Source organism: Dendrobates tinctorius, unplaced genomic scaffold (assembly GCF_039654945.1).
Source record: "Dendrobates tinctorius isolate UK_male_01 unplaced genomic scaffold, ASM3965494v1 ptg000254l, whole genome shotgun sequence".
NCBI classification, from domain to species: domain Eukaryota; kingdom Metazoa; phylum Chordata; class Amphibia; order Anura; family Dendrobatidae; genus Dendrobates; species Dendrobates tinctorius.
Window position 1 is genome coordinate 3063414 of NW_027361921.1, and position 21813 is coordinate 3085226.

The following is a 21813-nucleotide window of genomic DNA, read 5'->3' on the forward strand; positions in this document are numbered from 1 at the left end:
TATAATCGTCCTCCAGGAATTGTCTGGCTTTTTTATAAGAAATAGGGGGGAGTAAAAACCTTCCTTCTTTTCTTTTTCCAGAATTTCTTCCAGGACATGTTTTTCTAGAAGTGATAATACTTCCCCTTCCAGACTTTCTTGTTTTTCTTGAGATGACTGTACTGGAGTCTGCATGTATCTTCGTGGCGGCCAGTGGTGGAATCTTAATTCCAGACCCGACCCTACTATTTGTTGGATCCAGGTGCTGGATGAGATCCTCTCCCAGGCTGGGAGGAAGTGAGAGAGCCTTCCCCCCACCTGAGAAGGACCGTCACTGAGAGGGTTTTTGGCGTCTTTGGAGGGCTTGCCAAAATAGAAGCCTCTCCCACCTCTGGATCGCTTGTCAGAGTTGTTTCTGTCTCGATCCCTGAACTGCTGTCTTCTGAATTTTCGGCCCTTCTGAAAGGAGCGCCGAAAGGCCTGAAATGGCTGTTTTGGGAAATTCTTTTTGTCACCGGCTTTCTCCAATACATCATTCAATGCTGGTCTAAACAGGAAATTTCCCTCACATGGCAGAGAGCAAAGTTTCATCTTTGCCTGAGTGTCCCCCGGCCAGCATTTGAGCCATACTGCACAGCGTCCTACATTGGTTAAGGCTGCTGACTTTGCTGCTAGCCTGGCTGAATCTGCTGAAGCCTCAGCGAGAAAGACTGCCGCTGCTCTGATGGCCGGCAATGCATCCAGAATAGACTCCCTGGGGACTCCTTGCTCTAGCTGATCCTCCAGGTTGTCCACCCATATCTTTAGGGACCTAGCCACACAAGTGGCAGCGATGGCGGGCCTTAGTGCCCCAGCCGAGGCCTCCCAGGCTGTTTTAAGACAATGGTTTGCCTTTCGGTCCAGAGGTTCTTTTAGAGAACCTAGATCCTCAAAGGGTAGGGAGGATTTCCTGGTGACTTTTGATATCGCTACATCAATTTTTGGAGCTATATCCCAGGACAAGGATGCCTCTTCCTCAAAGGGGTAACTCCTTTTTAGGGAATTGATTATCTGGGACTTCTTCTCTGGTTTTTCCCACTCCCATTTTAGGAGTCCTTCCAGCTGTTCATCAATAGGGAAGGCTCTACGTTTTTTCTTTCGTAGTCCACTAAACATGAGTTCTTGAGCTGTCTTTATTGCTCGCTCATCTACCAGCCCCATGGTAGACCGGATAGCCTTTATAAGCTTATCTGTAGCTTCTACTGGGAATGCGTCTTCCTCGTCAGAACTACTATCCGAATAGTGAGTTTTATCTCAGTCATCCTCTGACCCTGTGGAGTCCTCCTGAGAGACCACTGAGGGACTGGATCTATCTCTTGTTTTGCTATCCGTATCCGCTGATTGTAATGACCTCACTGATTTGCAAACCTCTGTTTGAATTAGGGATCTCACACTGACAGAGAATGAGGGTGTCTCTTCCGCTACTGTCTTCTTAATACAATCCTGGCACAATCTTTTATTCCAGGATGCTCCTAGGGGACAATTGCATAAAGGACATTCTTTATTTTTAGTTTTTTCCCTACTCTTCTTAGGGACCTCCTATACTCCACCCCGCCAATGTATGTAAAAGAGGGGAGAGAGGAGACAAGAGAGAGAGAGAGAGAAAGAGAACAGACATTAGAGTGCTGGACTTTCTCGAAGCTCACTCACCACTCGGACGCTTCACAGAACGGGTACCGGATCTGGAGGCTGACTGGTCTTCTCACTCCCAAAGAGACTAGGGACCCCTCCTTTTTGCGGCGATGGTCCGCCCGTGCGCTGCCCGAACGGCTCCCACTGCTGCTGCGGCGTATCTGGCCCTTCTCCTCTGAGCGCGACCGCCTCTCCTTCGCCTCCTGGCGCGGCTGCAAGTGTTCTGGTGAAGGGCTCTCCATTCTATAAACTGCTTAGCTGCTGCTGCTGTTATGTGATGAGGGCAGTCACATCCAACCCAATAATGGTGTGGTGACGCCTGCCAGCACTTCCTGTTTCCTTTAAATAGCAGCATTTTTTTTTATTACTAATTAATTGGCACACCTGGTTGATCCTGCACCTGCCGGCTGCTTGCGCCCCCACGCCTGCGCACTATAGCTTGCCTATGCGTGCACCCGGCAACCACATCTGGTGCGCGCCACAGGTACCTGCGCCCCCCCCGGGCGTACGTGACCCGAAAACAATGCCCGCGCGCACATGGTAACCCGATGCGCGCCTGTCATGTGGCCGCTTGCTGTGCGCGCTCTCCCTGCCTGCCGGGTGTCGCGCTCCACTTCCGGGTTGCCAACATCTACTTCCGGTACCCGGACCTATTCACAGCTGCATGGCCACCATATGTCGACAGGGAGGGAGCACGGAAAGTGGCCTCCGTGGACTTTTATGGGGTATATCAGCATCTGGGAGGGTACACCACATGTGGTCTCCAGGGCATCCAACTTCACCCGGGCAATTTGCCTCACAGGCTGTGGCCATGCACTCGCTCGGGGGGGGGGGGGGGGCATAGGAATATATGGCCCCCGAGGCGACTACTGGTACCTGGCGACTGGTGTAGCAGACCGGTGCCTGCCGTTAATCACCCGACCCAGGCATCCTCTTCTTTCTTCAAGAGGTTTTCATCTTGAGGGTTCCCCATCGAGGACAGGAAACCAACTGATGCTGAGAGAGGAGCCGCCCCTTTTATCTTGAAGGTTTCCTGTCCTCGCTGGGCGGATCCCCTCGTGGTGCCGTCATGTAGAATGGAAAAAACTGTTTGAATGAGGTGTGTCCAAACTTTTGGTTTGTACTGTCTGTTAACACTTCACTAGTATACTGCTTTAGTCTTACAACTGTTTTTGGATTATGTAGCACATTTTGAAAGCATCACACAAAAAAAATAAGAAGATGGAGATTTCCCAGCCTCTCCTAGCAGTCAGTGAAAATGTTCACTATAATATCAATGTATTGACCTTTTTTAAGCTAACCAATTCACTTAAAGAGAAAAGTTCTTTCTGCAAAATGGACCAGCATAGGATGACTTTTTTTTTTTTGAAGGCCAATGGTCAAAAAAAAAAAAAAAACAAGCATGACTTGCCCCATAGAATGTGGGAAACTATGATCTGCGTGAAGGGGAAGAGACTTTTACATTGTAAGTCTATGGAGCGCCAGAACAATGCTTTACTTCCCTGCCCAAAACCAATCCCTCCAAGGCAGTGGGAGGAGAGAAGATGCCAGGCACAATGCAGAGCGGTAGAGTATGTAGCCCAAGATCGGTCCCTCCAGGGCAGCGGGAGGAGAGAAGATGCCAGGGACAGTGCAGAGCGGCAGAATATATAGCTCAAGACCTGTCCCTCCAGGGCAGCGGGAGGAGAGAAGCTGCTGGGGACCGTGCAGAGCGGTAGAGTATATACCCAAGACCTGTCCCTCCAGGGCAGTGGGAGGAGAGAAGCTGCTGGGGACCGTGCAGAGCGGTAGAGTATATACCCAAGACCTGTCCCTCCAGGGCAGCGGGAGGAGAGAAGCTGCTGGGGACCGTGCAGAGCGGTAGAGTATATACCCAAGACCTGTCCCTCCAGGGCAGCGGGAGGAGAGAAGCTGCTGGGGACCGGGCAGAGCGGTAGAGTATATACCCAAGACCTGTCCCTCCAGGGCAGCGGGAGGAGAGAAGCTGCTGGGGACCGGGCAGAGCGGTACAGTATATACGCAAGACCTGTCCCTCCAGGGCAGCGGGAGGAGAGAAGCTGCTGGGGACCGTGCAGAGCGGTAGAGTATATACCCAAGACCTGTCCCTCCAGGGCAGCGGGAGGAGAGAAGCTGCTGGGGACCGTGCAGAGCGGTAGAGTATATACCCAAGACCTGTCCCTCCAGGGCAGCGGGAGGAGAGAAGCTGCTGGGGACCGTGCAGAGCGGTAGATTATATACCCAAGACCTGTCCCTCCAGGGCAGCGGGAGGAGAGAAGCTGCTGGGGACCGTGCAGAGCGGTACAGTATATACCCAAGACCTGTCCCTCCAGGGCTGCGGGAGGAGAGAAGCTGCTGGGGACCGTGCAGAGCGGTAGAGTATATACCCAAGACCTGTCCCTCCAGGGCAGCGGGAGGAGAGAAGCTGCTGGGGACCGTGCAGAGCGGTAGAGTATATACCCAAGACCTGTCCCTCCAGGGCAGCGGGAGGAGAGAAGCTGCTGGGGACCGTGCAGAGCGGTAGAGTATATACCCAAGACCTGTCCCTCCAGGGCAGCGGGAGGAGAGAAGCTGCTGGGGACCGTGCAGAGCGGTAGAGTATATACCCAAGACCTGTCCCTCCAGGGCAGCGGGAGGAGAGAAGCTGCTGGGGACCGTGCAGAGCGGCAGAGTATATACCCAAGACCTGTCCCTCCAGGGAAGCGGGAGGAGAGAAGCTGCTGGGGACCGTGCAGAGCAGTACAGTATATACCCAATACCTGTCCCTCCAGGGCAGCGGGAGGAGAGAAGCTGCTGGGGACCGTGCAGAGCAGTACAGTATATACCCAAGACCTGTCCCTCCAGGGCAGCGGGAGGAGAGAAGCTGCTGGGGACCGTGCAGAGCGGTAGAGTATATACCCAAGACCTGTCCCTCCAGGGCAGCGGGAGGAGAGAAGCTGCTGGGGACCGTGCAGAGCGGTAGAGTATATACCCAAGACCTGTCCCTCCAGGGCAGCGGGAGGAGAGAAGCTGCTGGGGACCGTGCAGAGCGGTAGAGTATATACCCAAGACCTGTCCCTCCAGGGCAGCGGGAGGAGAGAAGCTGGTGGGGACCGTGCAGAGCGGTAGAGTACATACCCAATACCTGTCCCTCCAGGGCAGCGGGAGGAGAGAAGCTGCTGGGGACCGTGCAGAGCGGTAGAGTACATACCCAAGACCTGTCCCTCCAGGGCAGCGGGAGGAGAGAAGCTGCTGGGGACCGTGCAGAGCGGTAGAGTATATACCCAAGACCTGTCCCTCCAGGGCAGCGGGAGGAGAGAAGCTGCTGGGGACCGTGCAGAGCGGTAGAGTATATACCCAAGACCTGTCCCTCCAGGGCAGCGGGAGGAGAGAAGCTGCTGGGGACCGTGCAGAGCGGTAGAGTATATACCCAAGACCTGTCCCTCCAGGGCAGCGGGAGGAGAGAAGCTGCTGGGGACCGTGCAGAGCGGTAGAGTATATACCCAAGACCTGTCCCTCCAGGGCAGCGGGAGGAGAGAAGCTGCTGGGGACCGTGCAGAGCGGTACAGTATATACCCAATACCTGTCCCTCCAGGGCAGCGGGAGGAGAGAAGCTGCTGGGGACCGTGCAGAGCAGTACAGTATATACCCAAGACCTGTCCCTCCAGGGCAGCGGGAGGAGAGAAGCTGCTGGGGACCGTGCAGAGCGGTAGAGTATATACCCAAGACCTGTCCCTCCAGGGCAGCGGGAGGAGAGAAGCTGCTGGGGACCGTGCAGAGCGGTAGAGTATATACCCAATACCTGTCCCTCCAGGGCAGCGGGAGGAGAGAAGCTGCTGGGGACCGGGCAGAGCGGTACAGTATATACCCAAGACCTGTCCCTCCAGGGCAGCGGGAGGAGAGAAGCTGCTGGGGACCGTGCAGAGCGGTAGAGTATATACCCAAGACCTGTCCCTCCAGGGCAGCGGGAGGAGAGAAGCTGCTGGGGACCGTGCAGAGCGGTAGATTATATACCCAAGACCTGTCCCTCCAGGGCAGCGGGAGGAGAGAAGCTGCTGGGGACCGTGCAGAGCGGTACAGTATATACCCAAGACCTGTCCCTCCAGGGCAGCGGGAGGAGAGAAGCTGCTGGGGACCGTGCAGAGCGGTACAGTATATACCCAAGACCTGTCCCTGCAGGGCAGCGGGAGGAGAGAAGCTGCTGGGGACCGGGCAGAGCGGTAGAGTATATACCCAAGACCTGTCCCTGCAGGGCAGCGGGAGGAGAGAAGCTGCTGGGGACCGGGCAGAGCGGTAGAGTATATACCCAAGACCTGTCCCTCCAGGGCAGCGGGAGGAGAGAAGCTGCTGGGGACCGTGCAGAGCGGTAGAGTATATACCCAAGACCTGTCCCTCCAGGACAGCGGGAGGAGAGAAGCTGCTGGGGACCGTGCAGAGCGGTAGAGTATATACCCAATACCTGTCCCTCCAGGGCAGCGGGAGGAGAGAAGCTGCTGGGGACCGTGCAGAGCGGTAGAGTATATACCCAAGACCTGTCCCTCCAGGGCAGCGGGAGGAGAGAAGCTGCTGGGGACCGTGCAGAGCGGTAGAGTATATACCCAAGACCTGTCCCTCCAGGGCAGCGGGAGGAGAGAAGCTGGTGGGGACCGTGCAGAGCGGTAGAGTATATACCCAAGACCTGTCCCTCCAGGGCAGCGGGAGGAGAGAAGCTGCTGGGGACCGTGCAGAGCAGTAGAGTATATACCCAAGACCTGTCCCTCCAGGGCAGCGGGAGGAGAGAAGCTGCTGGGGACCGTGCAGAGCGGTAGAGTATATACCCAAGACCTGTCCCTCCAGGGCAGCGGGAGGAGAGAAGCTGCTGGGGACCGTGCAGAGCGGTAGAGTATATACCCAATACCTGTCCCTCCAGGGCAGCGGGAGGAGAGAAGCTGCTGGGGACCGTGCAGAGCAGTACAGTATATACCCAAGACCTGTCCCTCCAGGGCAGCGGGAGGAGAGAAGCTGCTGGGGACCGTGCAGAGCGGTAGAGTATATACCCAAGACCTGTCCCTCCAGGGCAGCGGGAGGAGAGAAGCTGCTGGGGACCGTGCAGAGCGGTAGATTATATACCCAAGACCTGTCCCTCCAGGGCAGCGGGAGGAGAGAAGCTGCTGGGGACCGTGCAGAGCAGTACAGTATATACCCAAGACCTGTCCCTCCAGGGCAGCGGGAGGAGAGAAGCTGCTGGGGACCGTGCAGAGCGGTACAGTATATACCCAAGACCTGTCCCTGCAGGGCAGCGGGAGGAGAGAAGCTGCTGGGGACCGTGCAGAGCGGTAGAGTATATACCCAAGACCTGTCCCTCCAGGGCAGCGGGAGGAGAGAAGCTGCTGGGGACCGTGCAGAGCGGTAGATTATATACCCAATACCTGTCCCTCCAGGGCAGCGGGAGGAGAGAAGCTGCTGGGGACCGTGCAGAGCGGTAGAGTATATACCCAAGACCTGTCCCTCCAGGGCAGCGGGAGGAGAGAAGCTGCTGGGGACCGTGCAGAGCGGTACAGTATATACCCAAGACCTGTCCCTCCAGGGCAGCGGGAGGAGAGAAGCTGCTGGGGACCGGGCAGAGCGGTAGAGTATATACCCAATACCTGTCCCTCCAGGGCAGCGGGAGGAGAGAAGCTGCTGGGGACCGTGCAGAGCGGTAGATTATATACCCAAGACCTGTCCCTCCAGGGCAGCGGGAGGAGAGAAGCTGCTGGGGACCGGGCAGAGCGGTAGAGTATATACCCAAGACCTGTCCCTCCAGGGCAGCGGGAGGAGAGAAGCTGCTGGGGACCGTGCAGAGCGGTAGAGTATATACCCAAGACCTGTCCCTCCAGGGCAGCGGGAGGAGAGAAGCTGCTGGGGACCGGGCAGAGCGGTAGAGTATATACCCAAGACCTGTCCCTCCAGGGCAGCGGGAGGAGAGAAGCTGCTGGGGACCGGGCAGAGCGGTAGAGTATATACCCAAGACCTGTCCCTGCAGGGCAGCGGGAGGAGAGAAGCTGCTGGGGACCGGGCAGAGCGGTAGAGTATATACCCAAGACCTGTCCCTCCAGGGCAGCGGGAGGAGAGAAGCTGCTGGGGACCGTGCAGAGCGGTAGAGTATATACCCAAGACCTGTCCCTCCAGGACAGCGGGAGGAGAGAAGCTGCTGGGGACCGTGCAGAGCGGTAGAGTATATACCCAATACCTGTCCCTCCAGGGCAGCGGGAGGAGAGAAGCTGCTGGGGACCGTGCAGAGCGGTAGAGTATATACCCAAGACCTGTCCCTCCAGGGCAGCGGGAGGAGAGAAGCTGCTGGGGACCGTGCAGAGCAGTACAGTATATACCCAAGACCTGTCCCTCCAGGGCAGCGGGAGGAGAGAAGCTGCTGGGGACCGGGCAGAGCGGTAGAGTATATACCCAAGACCTGTCCCTCCAGGGCAGCAGGAGGAGAGAAGCTGCTGGGGACCGTGCAGAGCGGTAGAGTATATACCCAAGACCTGTCCCTCCAGGGCAGCGGGAGGAGAGAAGCTGCTGGGGACCGTGCAGAGCGGTAGAGTATATACCCAAGACCTGTCCCTCCAGGGCAGCGGGAGGAGAGAAGCTGCTGGGGACCGTGCAGAGCAGTACAGTATATACCCAAGACCTGTCCCTCCAGGGCAGCGGGAGGAGAGAAGCTGCTGGGGACCGTGCAGAGCGGTACAGTATACAGCCCAAGACCTGTCCCTCCAGGGCAGCGGGAGGAGAGAAGCTGCTGGGGACCGTGCAGAGCGGTAGAGTATATACCCAAGACCTGTCCCTGCAGGGCAGCGGGAGGAGAGAAGCTGCTGGGGACCGTGCAGAGCGGTAGAGTATATACCCAAGACCTGTCCCTCCAGGGAAGCGGGAGGAGAGAAGCTGCTGGGGACCGTGCAGAGCGGTAGAGTATATACCCAAGACCTGTCCCTCCAGGGAAGCGGGAGGAGAGAAGCTGCTGGGGACCGTGCAGAGCGGTAGAGTATATACCCAAGACCTGTCCCTCCAGGGCAGCGGGAGGAGAGAAGCTGCTGGGGACCGTGCAGAGCGGTAGATTATATACCCAAGACCTGTCCCTGCAGGGCAGCGGGAGGAGAGAAGCTGCTGGGGACCGTGCAGAGCGGTAGATTATATACCCAAGACCTGTCCCTCCAGGGCAGCGGGAGGAGAGAAGCTGCTGGGGACCGTGCAGAGTGGTAGAGTATATACCCAAGACCTGTCCCTGCAGGGCAGCGGGAGGAGAGAAGCTGCTGGGGACCGGGCAGAGCGGTAGAGTATATACCCAAGACCTGTCCCTCCAGGGCAGCGGGAGGAGAGAAGCTGCTGGGGACCGGGCAGAGCGGTAGAGTATATACCCAAGACCTGTCCCTGCAGGGCAGCGGGAGGAGAGAAGCTGCTGGGGACCGTGCAGAGCGGTACAGTATATACCCAAGACCTGTCCCTCCAGGGCAGCGGGAGGAGAGAAGCTGCTGGGGACCGTGCAGAGCGGTAGATTATATACCCAAGACCTGTCCCTGCAGGGCAGCGGGAGGAGAGAAGCTGCTGGGGACCGTGCAGAGCGGTAGATTATATACCCAAGACCTGTCCCTCCAGGGCAGCGGGAGGAGAGAAGCTGCTGGGGACCGTGCAGAGCGGTACAGTATATACCCAAGACCTGTCCCTCCAGGGCAGCGGGAGGAGAGAAGCTGCTGGGGACCGGGCAGAGCGGTAGAGTATATACCCAAGACCTGTCCCTGCAGGGCAGCGGGAGGAGAGAAGCTGCTGGGGACCGTGCAGAGCGGTACAGTATATACCCAAGACCTGTCCCTCCAGGGCAGTGGGAGGAGAGAAGCTGCTGGGGACCGTGCAGAGCGGTAGAGTATATACCCAAGACCTGTCCCTGCAGGGCAGCGGGAGGAGAGAAGCTGCTGGGGACCGTGCAGAGCGGTAGATTATATACCCAAGACCTGTCCCTCCAGGGCAGCGGGAGGAGAGAAGCTGCTGGGGACCGTGCAGAGCGGTAGAGTATATACCCAAGACCTGTCCCTCCAGGGCAGCGGGAGGAGAGAAGCTGCTGGGGACCGTGCAGAGCGGTAGATTATATACCCAAGACCTGTCCCTCCAGGGCAGCGGGAGGAGAGAAGCTGCTGGGGACCGTGCAGAGCGGTAGAGTATATACCCAAGACCTGTCCCTCCAGGGCAGCGGGAGGAGAGAAGCTGCTGGGGACCGTGCAGAGCGGTAGAGTATATACCCAAGACCTGTCCCTCCAGGGCAGCGGGAGGAGAGAAGCTGCTGGGGACCGTGCAGAGCGGTAGATTATATACCCAAGACCTGTCCCTCCAGGGCAGCGGGAGGAGAGAAGCTGCTGGGGACCGTGCAGAGCAGTAGAGTATATACCCAAGACCTGTCCCTGCAGGGCAGCGGGAGGAGAGAAGCTGCTGGGGACCGTGCAGAGCGGTACAGTATATACCCAAGACCTGTCCCTCCAGGGCAGTGGGAGGAGAGAAGCTGCTGGGGACCGTGCAGAGCGGTAGAGTATATACCCAAGACCTGTCCCTCCAGGGCAGTGGGAGGAGAGAAGCTGCTGGGGACCGTGCAGAGCGGTAGAGTATATACCCAAGACCTGTCCCTGCAGGGCAGCGGGAGGAGAGAAGCTGCTGGGGACCGTGCAGAGCGGTAGATTATATACCCAAGACCTGTCCCTCCAGGGCAGCGGGAGGAGAGAAGCTGCTGGGGACCGTGCAGAGCGGTAGAGTATATACCCAAGACCTGTCCCTCCAGGGCAGCGGGAGGAGAGAAGCTGCTGGGGACCGTGCAGAGCGGTAGAGTATATAGCCCAAGACCTGTCCCTCCAGGGCAGCGGGAGGAGAGAAGCTGCTGGGGACCGTGCAGAGCGGTACAGTATATACCCAAGACCTGTCCCTCCAGGGCAGCGGGAGGAGAGAAGCTGCTGGGGACCGTGCAGAGCGGTAGAGTATATACCCAAGACCTGTCCCTCCAGGGCAGCGGGAGGAGAGAAGCTGCTGGGGACCGGGCAGAGCGGTAGAGTATATACCCAAGACCTGTCCCTGCAGGGCAGCGGGAGGAGAGAAGCTGCTGGGGACCGTGCAGAGCGGTAGAGTATATACCCAAGACCTGTCCCTCCAGGGCAGCGGGAGGAGAGAAGCTGCTGGGGACCGGGCAGAGCGGTAGAGTATATACCCAAGACCTGTTCCTCCAGGGCAGCGGGAGGAGAGAAGCTGCTGGGGACCGTGCAGAGCGGTACAGTATATACCCAAGACCTGTCCCTCCAGGGCAGCGGGAGGAGAGAAGCTGCTGGGGACCGTGCAGAGCGGTAGAGTATATACCCAAGACCTGTCCCTCCAGGGCAGCGGGAGGAGAGAAGCTGCTGGGGACCGGGCAGAGCGGTACAGTATATACCCAAGACCTGTCCCTGCAGGGCAGCGGGAGGAGAGAAGCTGCTGGGGACCGGGCAGAGCGGTAGAGTATATACCCAAGACCTGTCCCTGCAGGGCAGCGGGAGGAGAGAAGCTGCTGGGGACCGTGCAGAGCGGTACAGTATATACCCAAGACCTGTCCCTCCAGGGCAGCGGGAGGAGAGAAGCTGCTGGGGACCGGGCAGAGCCGGTGCCTAATACGGGGTGCTCCTGGATCGGTCGCACGCATCAACACTGTCAGGTTCCCTGTGAATTCTATTTACCTGCAGATTAACCCTGTATGTGCAGGTATACAGCATTCCTGGAGGTGACAGATTCCGTGCAGCCCCCCTACCTCCCCAGCAGAACCAATACCAGTAATCCCAGCTCTCCCACTCGGCTCTCATGCGTTGCGCCCTCTGCCAGTGAAGCACCAGGCTCGGCCTCTGCTGCCCCATACCATTTGGTTGCGGACAGATCCGGCGCGTAACTTCCACATAGCCCACGTGACTCCCTACTCTGCTCTGTCACTCGCTGGGGCAGCGTATTCGTCCTAAGCTAACATCCCAGTGACATTTATTAGGACGCTACTGAAAGTTACACGCACACGTTCTATGCACTTTACGGTAAACCCAGCACCTTGGCGTCGCTTGCGAGGATGTGGTTAGTTCCTTCGAGCATGCGCACTTCACGCACTATTCTCAGGAACAGGTCACGTCACAGTGCCTGCAGAGCGCATGCGCATTACAGATGCATATGACGTAATGCTTAGATTTCCGTAGAGGGGAGTGTCGCTGTATGCACATGAACAGGTCAATCGGGACTCACAAAAGCGTGACTGTGAGCCCGACCATTGCCCCGTCTGTGACGTGGCGGCCCCCGCCTCCTGGAGCCGCACGTCATGAAGTCGCCTGAGTGTGCACGGGGCAGACGGGGCTTCCTTATTCCTCAATTATTTGCAACATATGTTTTTACATGTTAACAAGCAGAAATGATGCCAGTGGGAGGATGCAGAGCGGTGCCCAGTGTGTGTACGGTCGCTGGAGTGGTGCCAGTAACCTTAGCTCGCTGCACCTAACACTACACTCACCACCCTCAGCGCCACTTCACTCCTGCACCGCCATCTTGTCACCGCACACGTTGCGAATTTGCTCTTGTAAAAATCTGCCCGGATTCTTCCTCTCTTGGCAGAAGACGCAGTTGAAAATCCACGAGGTTTTGATGTGGATTTTCATGCGTGTGGATTTGGAAGCTAAATAAAGCTCTATTAATAAAAAAAGAATTGTGATGTCATTCCCTTCTCCAACCCCTTCATTTACCTTCTCCATTGAAGACCACAATATCATTACATACCAAATATAACGTTTACACACAAAACAAACATAAGTGAATATAATCTATATAAGTATATATATATATGTCCTTCACAGATAAAAGCAGCACACCATGTAAGCTTCAATAAAGTGCTGCTTGAGAAAGGTTCACACCCACTGGACCGAAACGTTGCTGCATGGGCACATAGCCAGATGGGCTATTAAATAGCACTTTACTGAAGCTTACATGGTGTGCTGCTTTCATCTGTGAAGGACTATTTGGAGGTTTGGTATATGCCGGGAAGGCTGGCACCCGAATGTCTTTTCTTTTTTTGGGCTGCGTTTTCAACTTCTTCCTTTCTAAACAGAAAATACCAAGCCTGAGGTTTATTAACCCCAGAGTTTTTTTCGGTTTTGCGTTTTCATTTTTCTTTCCCGTCATTCCCAAAGCCATAACTTTTTTTTATTTTTTCGTCAGTATGGCCACCTGAAGGCTTATTTTTTGCGGGACAAGTTGTACTTTTGAACGACACCATTGGTTTTACCATGTTGTTAACTAGAACACAGGAAAAAAATTCCAAGTGCGGTGAAATTGCAAACAAAAGTGCAATCCAACACAGATGTATGGAGGACTCAGGTTGTGGATGGCTTTGTATGTCATGGTTAGGGTTTTGAACTGGAGTCTTTGGGTAATGGGGAGCCAGTGCAGGGATTGACAGAGGGGAGAGGCCAGGGAATAGCGGGGGGACAGGTGGATTAGTCGGGCAGCAGAGATTAGAATAGATTGGAGGGGTGCAAAAGTGTTAGAGGGGAGGCCACAGAGCAGGAGGTTGCAGTAATCAAGGTGGGAGATGATGAGGGCATGGACTAGGGTTTTTGCAGATTCTTGGTTGAGGAATGTACGGATCCGTGAAATGTTTTTGAGTTGAAGTTAACAGGAAGTGGAAAGGGCTTGGATATGTGGTTTGAAAGAGAGATCAGTGTCAAGTATTACCCCGAGGCAGCGAGCTTGTGGGCCTGGAGAGAGCGGGCAGCCATTTACTTTAATGGATAGGTCCATTGGGGGGGGTCGCGTGAGATGGGGGAAAGATGATGAATTCTGTTTTGTCCATATTAAGTTTTAGAAATCTAGCGGAGAAGAAGGATGAAATAGCAGACAGACATTGAGGGATTCTGTTTAGTAGTGAAGTGATATCTGGTCCAGAGATGTAGATCTGTGTGTCATCAGCATAGAGGTGATACTGAAAGCTATGAGATTCAATGAGCTGTCTGAGGCCGAAGATGTAAATGGAGAAGAGCAGGGCCCTAGGACTGAACCTTGCGGGACCCCGATGGATAGGGGGCGCGGTGAGGAGGTGGTGTGTGAGTGGGACAAGCTGAATCTCCGGTCTGTTAGGTATGTCGCGATCAAGATAGGGCCAAGTCTGTGATACCAAGAGATGAGAGGGTCTGTAGTAATGGGGAATGGTCAACTGTGTCAAAGGCAGAGGATAGGTCCAGGAGGAGGATAACAGAGTAGCGTCGCTTGGTCTTGGTGGTTAATAGGTCATTGGTGATCTTAGTTAGGGCAGTTTCAGAGGATTGGTGTGGCTGGAAGCCAGATTGTAAGCAGTCAAGGAGGGAGCAAGAAGAGAGGTGGGAGGACAGTTCAAGATGGACGTGTTGTTGCAGTAGTTTTGAGGCATAGGGGAGAAGTGATATAACGCGATAGCTAGATACAGAGGATGGGTCAAGAGAGGGCTTTTTGAGGATAGGTGTGATTGAGGCATGTTTAAAGCTTGAAGTGTGAATAGCGTAATGGCTTGTGAAATTTAGGAAAAACACATGAGATGCTTAGCACAAAATTTGGCCAAAAAATTTGAGCCCATCCACCAACGTTAAGGTGATCTCATCGAATGGGTCCCTGACTTAACTGCCTAGTGTGAACACTTACCTCTGGCTAATTGTCATGATCCAGTTTTGGATTTGTGTCACAGTCTGGACTCTGTTATATAAACCTTTTTCCTTTCTGGCCTCAGGGGTTTATATGGAGTTTTGCCCCCGGTGGCCGTTGGTATTACTACAACTGTAGTTGGTCGGCTGCTGGGTTTTTGCCCCCGTTGGCAGCTGGTGTTACTACATGTTTAATTAGTCAGCAGGTGGTGACCTCCCCCCTCCTTCCTATAAAAGGTCATCAGCTGCTGCTGCTCCCTGTTGGCAATACTGGTCATTTGCGATGCTAACCAACCTTGGTGAAGACTGGACCTACCTGGTGGAGAGGGGGTTCAGCTTATATGGAGCAATGGTGATGCTGCTGGATGCTGATCGGGTGCCTTCCTCTGCTGCTTGGAGCATTAGTAGCAGATAAAGCTAAGTTTGGGTTTTTAGTTGCTTTAACCCCATGGTGTCTGTTTTATTTTCCCTTGTGTATTGTTTGGTGCAGTTCACTTTATTCCATGTCTCACCTCCTGGGGAGGGAGTTGTGGGTTTAGCTCAGGGCTAAACAGGAGATAGGGACAGGTCGGGGACTTGGGCCTCACTACCTTCAAGTGTACCCCCAAGTTAAGGAAAGTCAGGGCACCTCCTTAGCCTGAGGGACAGTTCAGAGGCCCAGGTTCCACGTCTCCTGCTTTTTCCCTATTGCCCTGTTACATTATTACCAACCGTGGCCTGCTTTTTCCCTACTGCCCCGTGATATTATTACCAACCGTGGCCTGCAGTTGACATTATTACCAACCGATGTAGCCTGCAGTTCGTCGTGGTGTGAGGGCATGTTTTAGCTGTGAGACCAGGTTCCACGTCTCCTGCTTTTTCCCTACTGCCCCGTGACACTAATATCTTGGTAAAACCTATATTTGTAGGAAGGTCGGAACCAAATGTGATTGGATGCAATTAAAACCACAGCATGGTGAAGGGCTTAGTGCTCAGTCAGAAAGCTAGCATACAAATTACAGAAAAACTGACGGCAATTGCAACCATTTCCTCATTTTGATATGTAAGCTGTTTTTTGGTATGCACTTGTTCGGACTAGTTCTTGATGTGCCGTCAGTTTTCTGTTATGCGGGGATGTGCAGGAGTCTGTGCGGGGGTATGCCGGGCTGTGCAGAATCCCCGGCTGACTTGAGGTAATCTGACAGCATGGTAAAAAGTTCAGAAACTTTCCCACGCTATCAAGTTCACTTCAGGTCAGCCAGGGACTCCACGCAGCCTCAGTGATGTATGCGGCGGTATGCGGGTCTGTGTTGGGGTATGCGTGGGTATGCGGGGCTGTGCGGAGTTGCCGGCTGGCCTGAGGTGATCTGAGAGCATGGGAAAAAGTTCAGAAACTTTCCCACGTTATTGAGTTCACTTAAGGTCAGCCAGGGAGTCTGCGCAGCCTCAGTGACGTCAGCGGTAGTCCCCGGCTGACCTGAGGTAATCTGACATCGTGGGAAAAAGTTCAGAAACTTTCCTACGCTATCAAGTTCACTTCAGGTCAGCCGGGGACTCCGCGCAGCCTCAGTGACGTATGCGGGTCTGTGTGGAGGTATGTGGGGCTGTGCGGGGGTCTGCAGGGCATTGCGAGGGTATGCAGGGGTATGCGGGTCTGTGTGGGCGTATGCGGGTTTGTGCAGGGGTATGCGGGTCTGTACAGGGGGCTGTGCGTGGGTATGCGCTGCTGTGCAGGGATATGCGTGGCTGTATGGAGATTTGTGGGTGTGTGCGGGAGTTTGTCCGGGGGTATGCGGGCCTGTGCGGGGCTGTGAAGGGGTTTGCGGGTCTGTGTGGGGGTATGCAGGGGTAAGCGGGTCTGTGTGGGGGTCTGTGAGGGGCTGTGTGGGGGGTATGCAGGTCGAGCGCGGGTCTGTGCGGGGCTGTGAGGGGGGCTGTACAGGGGTATGTGGGTCTGTGTGGGGGTCTGTGCGGGGGTGTATGCATGTGTGTTTGTGTATGCAGGCATCGTCAGATGGGACTACAAGTCCCATCGGGCTATGCCTGCTACACTGACAATGATTAACACATTAGCCAATGATGGGACAGTAGTAGTCCCATCATCTGGCTAATGTGTTGAATGTAAAAAAATAAATAAATAAAAAATAAACATACACACATCTATTGTCCATACTAACCATCTACACCTAATCACCGAAGCAATTGATCACCTGAAAAAAACTTAAAGTAATAAACAAACACTATACTCTCTGTCCGACGTAATCAAATTAATATGATTGTCCCACGACGACCTCCCGTGCAGAGCTGTCACATCAGGGGCTTCAGTCATACAATGACGAAGATAATCCTCCGCATTGTATCACTCCGCTGCCAACAGGTCAACTGAGCTCACCTGTCACTTTGCTGCACTACAGCGTGAGAATTTTCTCACGCTGCAGTGCAGTAAAGCGAGAGGCTTATCTCCGATGACACGCTGCCGGAGGGTTATTTCCGGTCAGTGTGTCACCGGAGGCCTATAGAGAGGTCATTTCTGCTGATGTGACAGCTCTATAGGGGAGATCGTCGTGGGACAATCGTTATTAATGGGATTATGTCGGACAGGGAGAATATTGTTGGTTTGATTTTCATTTTTTTTTGCAGGTGATCGATGGCTTTGACTGGATCGGCGTGTAATAAACATTTTGAAAAAATGTGTGGTGTTTTAGTTCTTTAAAATACTTTATTCTTATGTGTGTGTTTTTAACCCTTTATTAATATAAGATTAATAATGGATAGGCGTCTTATTGACACCTCTTCATTATTAATCAGGGTTAATGTCACCTTCCAAAAGCAAGGTGACATTAACGCCTTATTACCCCATATGCCACCACTACACGGCAGTGGGAAAACAGGGGCTAAGTGCCAGAATTGGCGCATCCTTAGAGATGCGCCATTTCTGGGGCAGCCACGGGCTGGTATTTGTAGCCGGGGGGGAATATCCATGGCCCCTTCCCAGGCTATGAATATCAGCCTGCCGGCCCGCAGCTGTCTGCATAGTCTTTACTGGCTATTAAAATAGGGGGACCCCCAAAAAAATGATGTGGGGTCCCCCTATATTTTATAGCCAGAAAGTGTCATGATACCAGTGCTGGTGGACCTGCACTTCTGGGGTTAATGTTTTGATCTCAGTGCAGACTCTTACCTGCACACCTGGGGCTTATTATGGTGGCCTCTCATTGGTTCTGGGAAAGCTTCTTATAGCCTCAGGAAGCTCCAATCCCCATCAGTTATACTTTCACCCTTGGCAGAGTTGTGTTGACCCCTGAGTGTGTATGTGCTGTGTTCTGGTTGCCTGATACTTTGTGTACGACTCGGTCTGTTCTCTGGATATTGCTTGTTGGATTCTGCTTGGTACCTTCTTTGTCTGTTTGGTTTTGACCCCTGCTTGGCCCCAACTATCCGTTCTGTCTCATCCCTGGTACTTTACTGCTATCTCTGTGTATGACCTCTGTTTTGCCTGACTCTGAGCATTCCTGTAGTTGTGTCCTGCTGATCTCTGGAAGCAGGATGCTAAGCCCCGCCCCTTGCAGTCACATGACCGTAGGTCCTTCACTGCTTGCTAAACTTCAGTGTCCCCAGGTCCTGTTTGTCTGTATTCTCCGGCCGTACCTGACCCTGGGCCCCCCTACAGTGCGGGTGAGTCCCTGCTCAGCGGAGGCTGCACGCCGGCGCTGACAGGACCCTGACATTATAACTGACTATTAAGTTTTTGGGGGTTTTTTGTGCAGAGAATTATGGATTCCATACAGTGTCTGGCTGACCAGATGAAAAATCTGAGTCAGATGCTTCAGGGTTTATCTCTAGAGCAGCAAGCTCTTACTCGTTCTCAGCAGCAGGTTTCTGAGACTGTGCGAGGGGCTTTATCTGCTGGGTCTCTGGGGGCCAGGGTGAGTGATGTTGTTCTGGTGTCCCCGGAACCACCTGTTAAACTGCCTGACTTCTTTTCTGGGAACAAAGAGGAGTTCAGGATCTTCATGGAGGGTTGCAAACTTTTTTTTAGTTTGAGACCACGTTCCTCTGGGGATGAAAACCAGAAGGTAGGGGTCATTATGTCCTTATTAAGAGGGTCCCCACAAGCTCCCACTGCCCCTGAGAGAGTGTCTGTGAATGCATTCTTTGAGGCCCTCGGGCACATATATGATGAGCCTGACCGAGTGCGATTGGCAGAAGACATGGTGATGAGTGTCTGTCAGGGGAAACACTCGGCTGAGTGGTTTTGTACTGAATTCCACCACTGGGCTGCAGAGATCTCTTGGGGCGACGCCGTGCTTCGAGGTCTCTTTCGCAGAGGCTTGTCCGAGCGGCTGCAGGATGCCTTGGCGTTAGATCCCCCACCTAACTCTCTCGAGGATGCCATGACCCAGACCGTCCGGTTGGTCCGCAGGCTGCGAGCCAGAGGGGTGATGCAGGTGAAGACTCCATTGTTCCCCAGTGGAAAAGAGACTGCCCCTGAGCTCATGGATGTAGGCGCCCTCTCCCTGAAGGATACAGAGAGGAAACGCCGGAAGGACAAGCAGTTATGCCTTTACTGAGGTAAAACGGGACATTGGAAAAGGGAGTGTCCTGATTGCCCGTCTTCGACCCGGTCGAAGGGGAAACGACTAGGTCTGGGTAGTCAGCGGGGAGACTAATCAGACCCTCAGGTACCCTTTTCATCCTTTTCTAAAGTTTTACTTCATGTGGAACTGTTTGTGGATGGTAGTTCTTTTCCCTCTACAGCCTTCGTGGACTACGGATCAAACATTAATCTCATTGACTCCCAATTGGTCACACGCTGCAAGATAGGGACAGTTAGGCTCAAGGTTCCGATCAAGGTGGTGGCCATTGATTCCTCTCCCCTCACTAAAGAGGGAATTCTTTTCATGTCTGATTTATTTGCACTCAGAGTGGGCGCTACTCATGTGGAAAACCTATGTTGCTTGGTTCTGGACAATCTACCTGCAGGGTTGGTGTTGGGCATGCCCTGGTTACAACGCCATAACCCAGTTATTAACTGGAAAATGGGGGAAATTGTTCAATGGGGGTTTAATGATTTTAAGTTGTGTGATAAATCCGCACTGCTGGTTGAACCTGTTAAATCTGTGTCTGTATCATCTGTCGAGCTGGAAGGTATTCCGGAATACCTGAAGGACTTCGAAGATGTATTCTCTGAAAACGAGGCCGAGACCTTACCGCCACATAGACCCTTTGACTGTGCTATCGAGCTGGTCCTGGGGGCTAAATTACCTAAAGCCCGTCTGTTTAATTTATCCAGCCCTGAGCGCTTAGCTATGAAGGAGTACATTGCTGAAAGTCTGCTCAAAGGACACATACGTCCTTCAGTCTCACCTCTGGCAGCAGGTTTCTTTTTTGTAAAGAAAAAAGATGGCGGGTTACGTCCCTGTCTCGATTTTCGTGAGTTTAATCAGATTACTGTATGGAATACGTACCCCCTTCTGTTGATTCCCGATTTGTGTAACCAACTATCAGGGGCAAAATGGTTCTCTAAACTGGATCTTCGGGGGGCATATAATTTGATAAGGGTCCTAGAGGGGGATGAATGGAAAACTGCGTTCCTCATGTCCGAGGGACTGTTTGAAAATTTAGTCATGCTGTTTGGTCTTACTAATGCCCTCGCCATATTTCAGAGTTTCATCAACGTGGTATTCTCGGATCTCATTGGTAGTTTTGTTGTTATCTACTTAGATGATATTTTGATATACTCCTCCGACAGGCATTCTCATCTGGAACATGTACGAACTGTTCTCCAAAGACTGAGGGAAAATCATCTGTTTGCCAAATTGGAGAAATGTGTATTTTGTGTTCAGGAATTGTCTTTTTAGGGATTGTGTCCTGTGAGGGTTTTCGCATGGACCCCAAGAAGGTGCAGGCCATTGCGGATTGGGTGCAACCCCAAGATCTTAAGGGTCTTCAGCGCTTCTTGGGGTTCGACAATTATTACCGCAAATTTATCCGGGGTTTTTCGCAGGTGGTCAAACCACTCACAGATCTAACATGCAAAGGTGCGGATGTGAGAAATTGGTCCTCGCTCGCAAAAGAGGGCTTTGCGACTCTGAAAAAATGTTTTATGTCTGCTCCTGTGTTGGTACAGCCAGATCCATCCAAACCATTTGTGGTGGAGGTGGATGCCTCCGAGGTGGGGGTGGGGGCTGTGTTGTCCCAAGGGCCTGCCATTCTTACGAACCTCAGGCCATGTGCTTTCTTTTCCAGGAAGTTCTCTGCTGCTGAAATAAATTATGATGTAGGCAATAGAGAGCTTCTTGCGGTCAAGTTGGCGTTTGAGGAGTGGAGGCACTTTTTGGAGAGGGCCAGTCACCTGGTTACTGTGATCACTAGTGTTGAGCATTCCGATACCGCAAGTATCGGGTATCGGCCGATATTAGCTGTATCGGAATTCCGATACTGACTTCCGATACTTTTTTCATATCGGATACCGGAATCGGAAGTTCCCATAATGCTATGAGCCCGCTCGCTTTGATTCAGCCAGAAGTGTGGGCACATCCTGTTAGGCATGTAGGCATGTTAACTATTGGCATGGCTGTGATTGGCTGCTGAAATGATGTCATGATGCACTATAAAAGCCGCCGCCGCCATTTCTGGTCACTCTGCTGTGAATTCAGTTAGGAGCAGGCTGCTGTTGAAGACTGTGAGGGACAGTTAGAAATAGCGATTCTACAAAACATATTGTGCTTTAACCAGGCTACATAAACCACTGTAGCTTTCTTTTCCCTAGCAGCAGTGTTCACAGCTGTCTGCAAGGGCTGTGTGAGTGCAGCTCACACTGTGGAGTGGGTCCTGCAGCCACGTCTGGTTGTAGGCCGCCCAGCGTGCCTCACTGCTGCCTCATACATATTTTTCTTTTTGAGCTGCTTATTTTTCAAAAATTCTATCTAGTGTGCTTCCATCCATATCCATATACGTTGGTTGCAAACACTAGTAGTAGACAGCGGAGCCTTTCTGCAGCCTTTCAGTGCTAGTGCCCACTTAGCTGCACTTTTCACGGCTGTCTGAGAGGTCTCTGACTGTGTGTGAGTGCAGCTCACGCTGAGTAGTGTGTCCTGCAGCTACGTCTGATTGTAGGCCGCTCAGCATGCGTCACTGCCTCACACATATTTTTCTTTAATTGCAGCTCATTTTTTCTTCTCCTATTAGTTTGCATCCATCCGTATCCATCTACATTGGTTGGTTGCAAACACTATATAGGAGTAGATAGAGGAGCCTTTTTTCTGGCTTGTGCCCTTCATCTGCAGCCAGATTAGTATTACCCAATTTTTTTGGAGCCTCATCTTTTGCATTGTAGGTTACCTGCCTGCATTGTAATAGCTCCAAAAAGTTGGTGATACTATCACTTTCAAATCTTTGGTCACATCCTTTTAGTTTTTTTTCACAAAAAAAACAATAAAGTTCACCAAACACTACATTTGAAAGTTGTGTAGGCCACATTAGCTCCTATTAAAGTGTAGTCCACACACACACTTCATAAAATTAGTGTTTCTTCTACCTGTAACCA

General features: G+C 53.3%; 2 protein-coding genes across 10 annotated transcripts in view; both read right to left on the reverse strand.

Moving 5' to 3' along the window:
- LOC141067695 (tRNA N6-adenosine threonylcarbamoyltransferase, mitochondrial-like) overlaps positions 1-11811 on the reverse strand; it is a 210391-nt gene extending 198580 nt beyond the window's left edge. For 5 of the 9 annotated variants that reach the window (XM_073558097.1, XM_073558099.1, XM_073558090.1 and 2 more), the window contains exon 1: positions 11501-11632. The gene's annotated coding sequence lies outside the window, so the exon portion shown is untranslated. The other 4 variants (XM_073558093.1, XM_073558092.1, XM_073558094.1 and 1 more) reach the window with 4 other exon arrangements.
- LOC141067769 (uncharacterized) overlaps positions 6602-21813 on the reverse strand; it is a 125460-nt gene continuing 110248 nt past the window's right edge. Inside the window, exons 2-3 of the mRNA XM_073558235.1 lie at positions 8861-8967; positions 6602-8787 (exon numbers count right to left, since the gene is read on the reverse strand). Of these exons, the coding sequence (XP_073414336.1) occupies positions 6728-8787; positions 8861-8967 (2167 nt within the window). The 3' untranslated portion in view covers positions 6602-6727. The remainder of the gene's footprint in view (positions 8788-8860; positions 8968-21813) is intronic.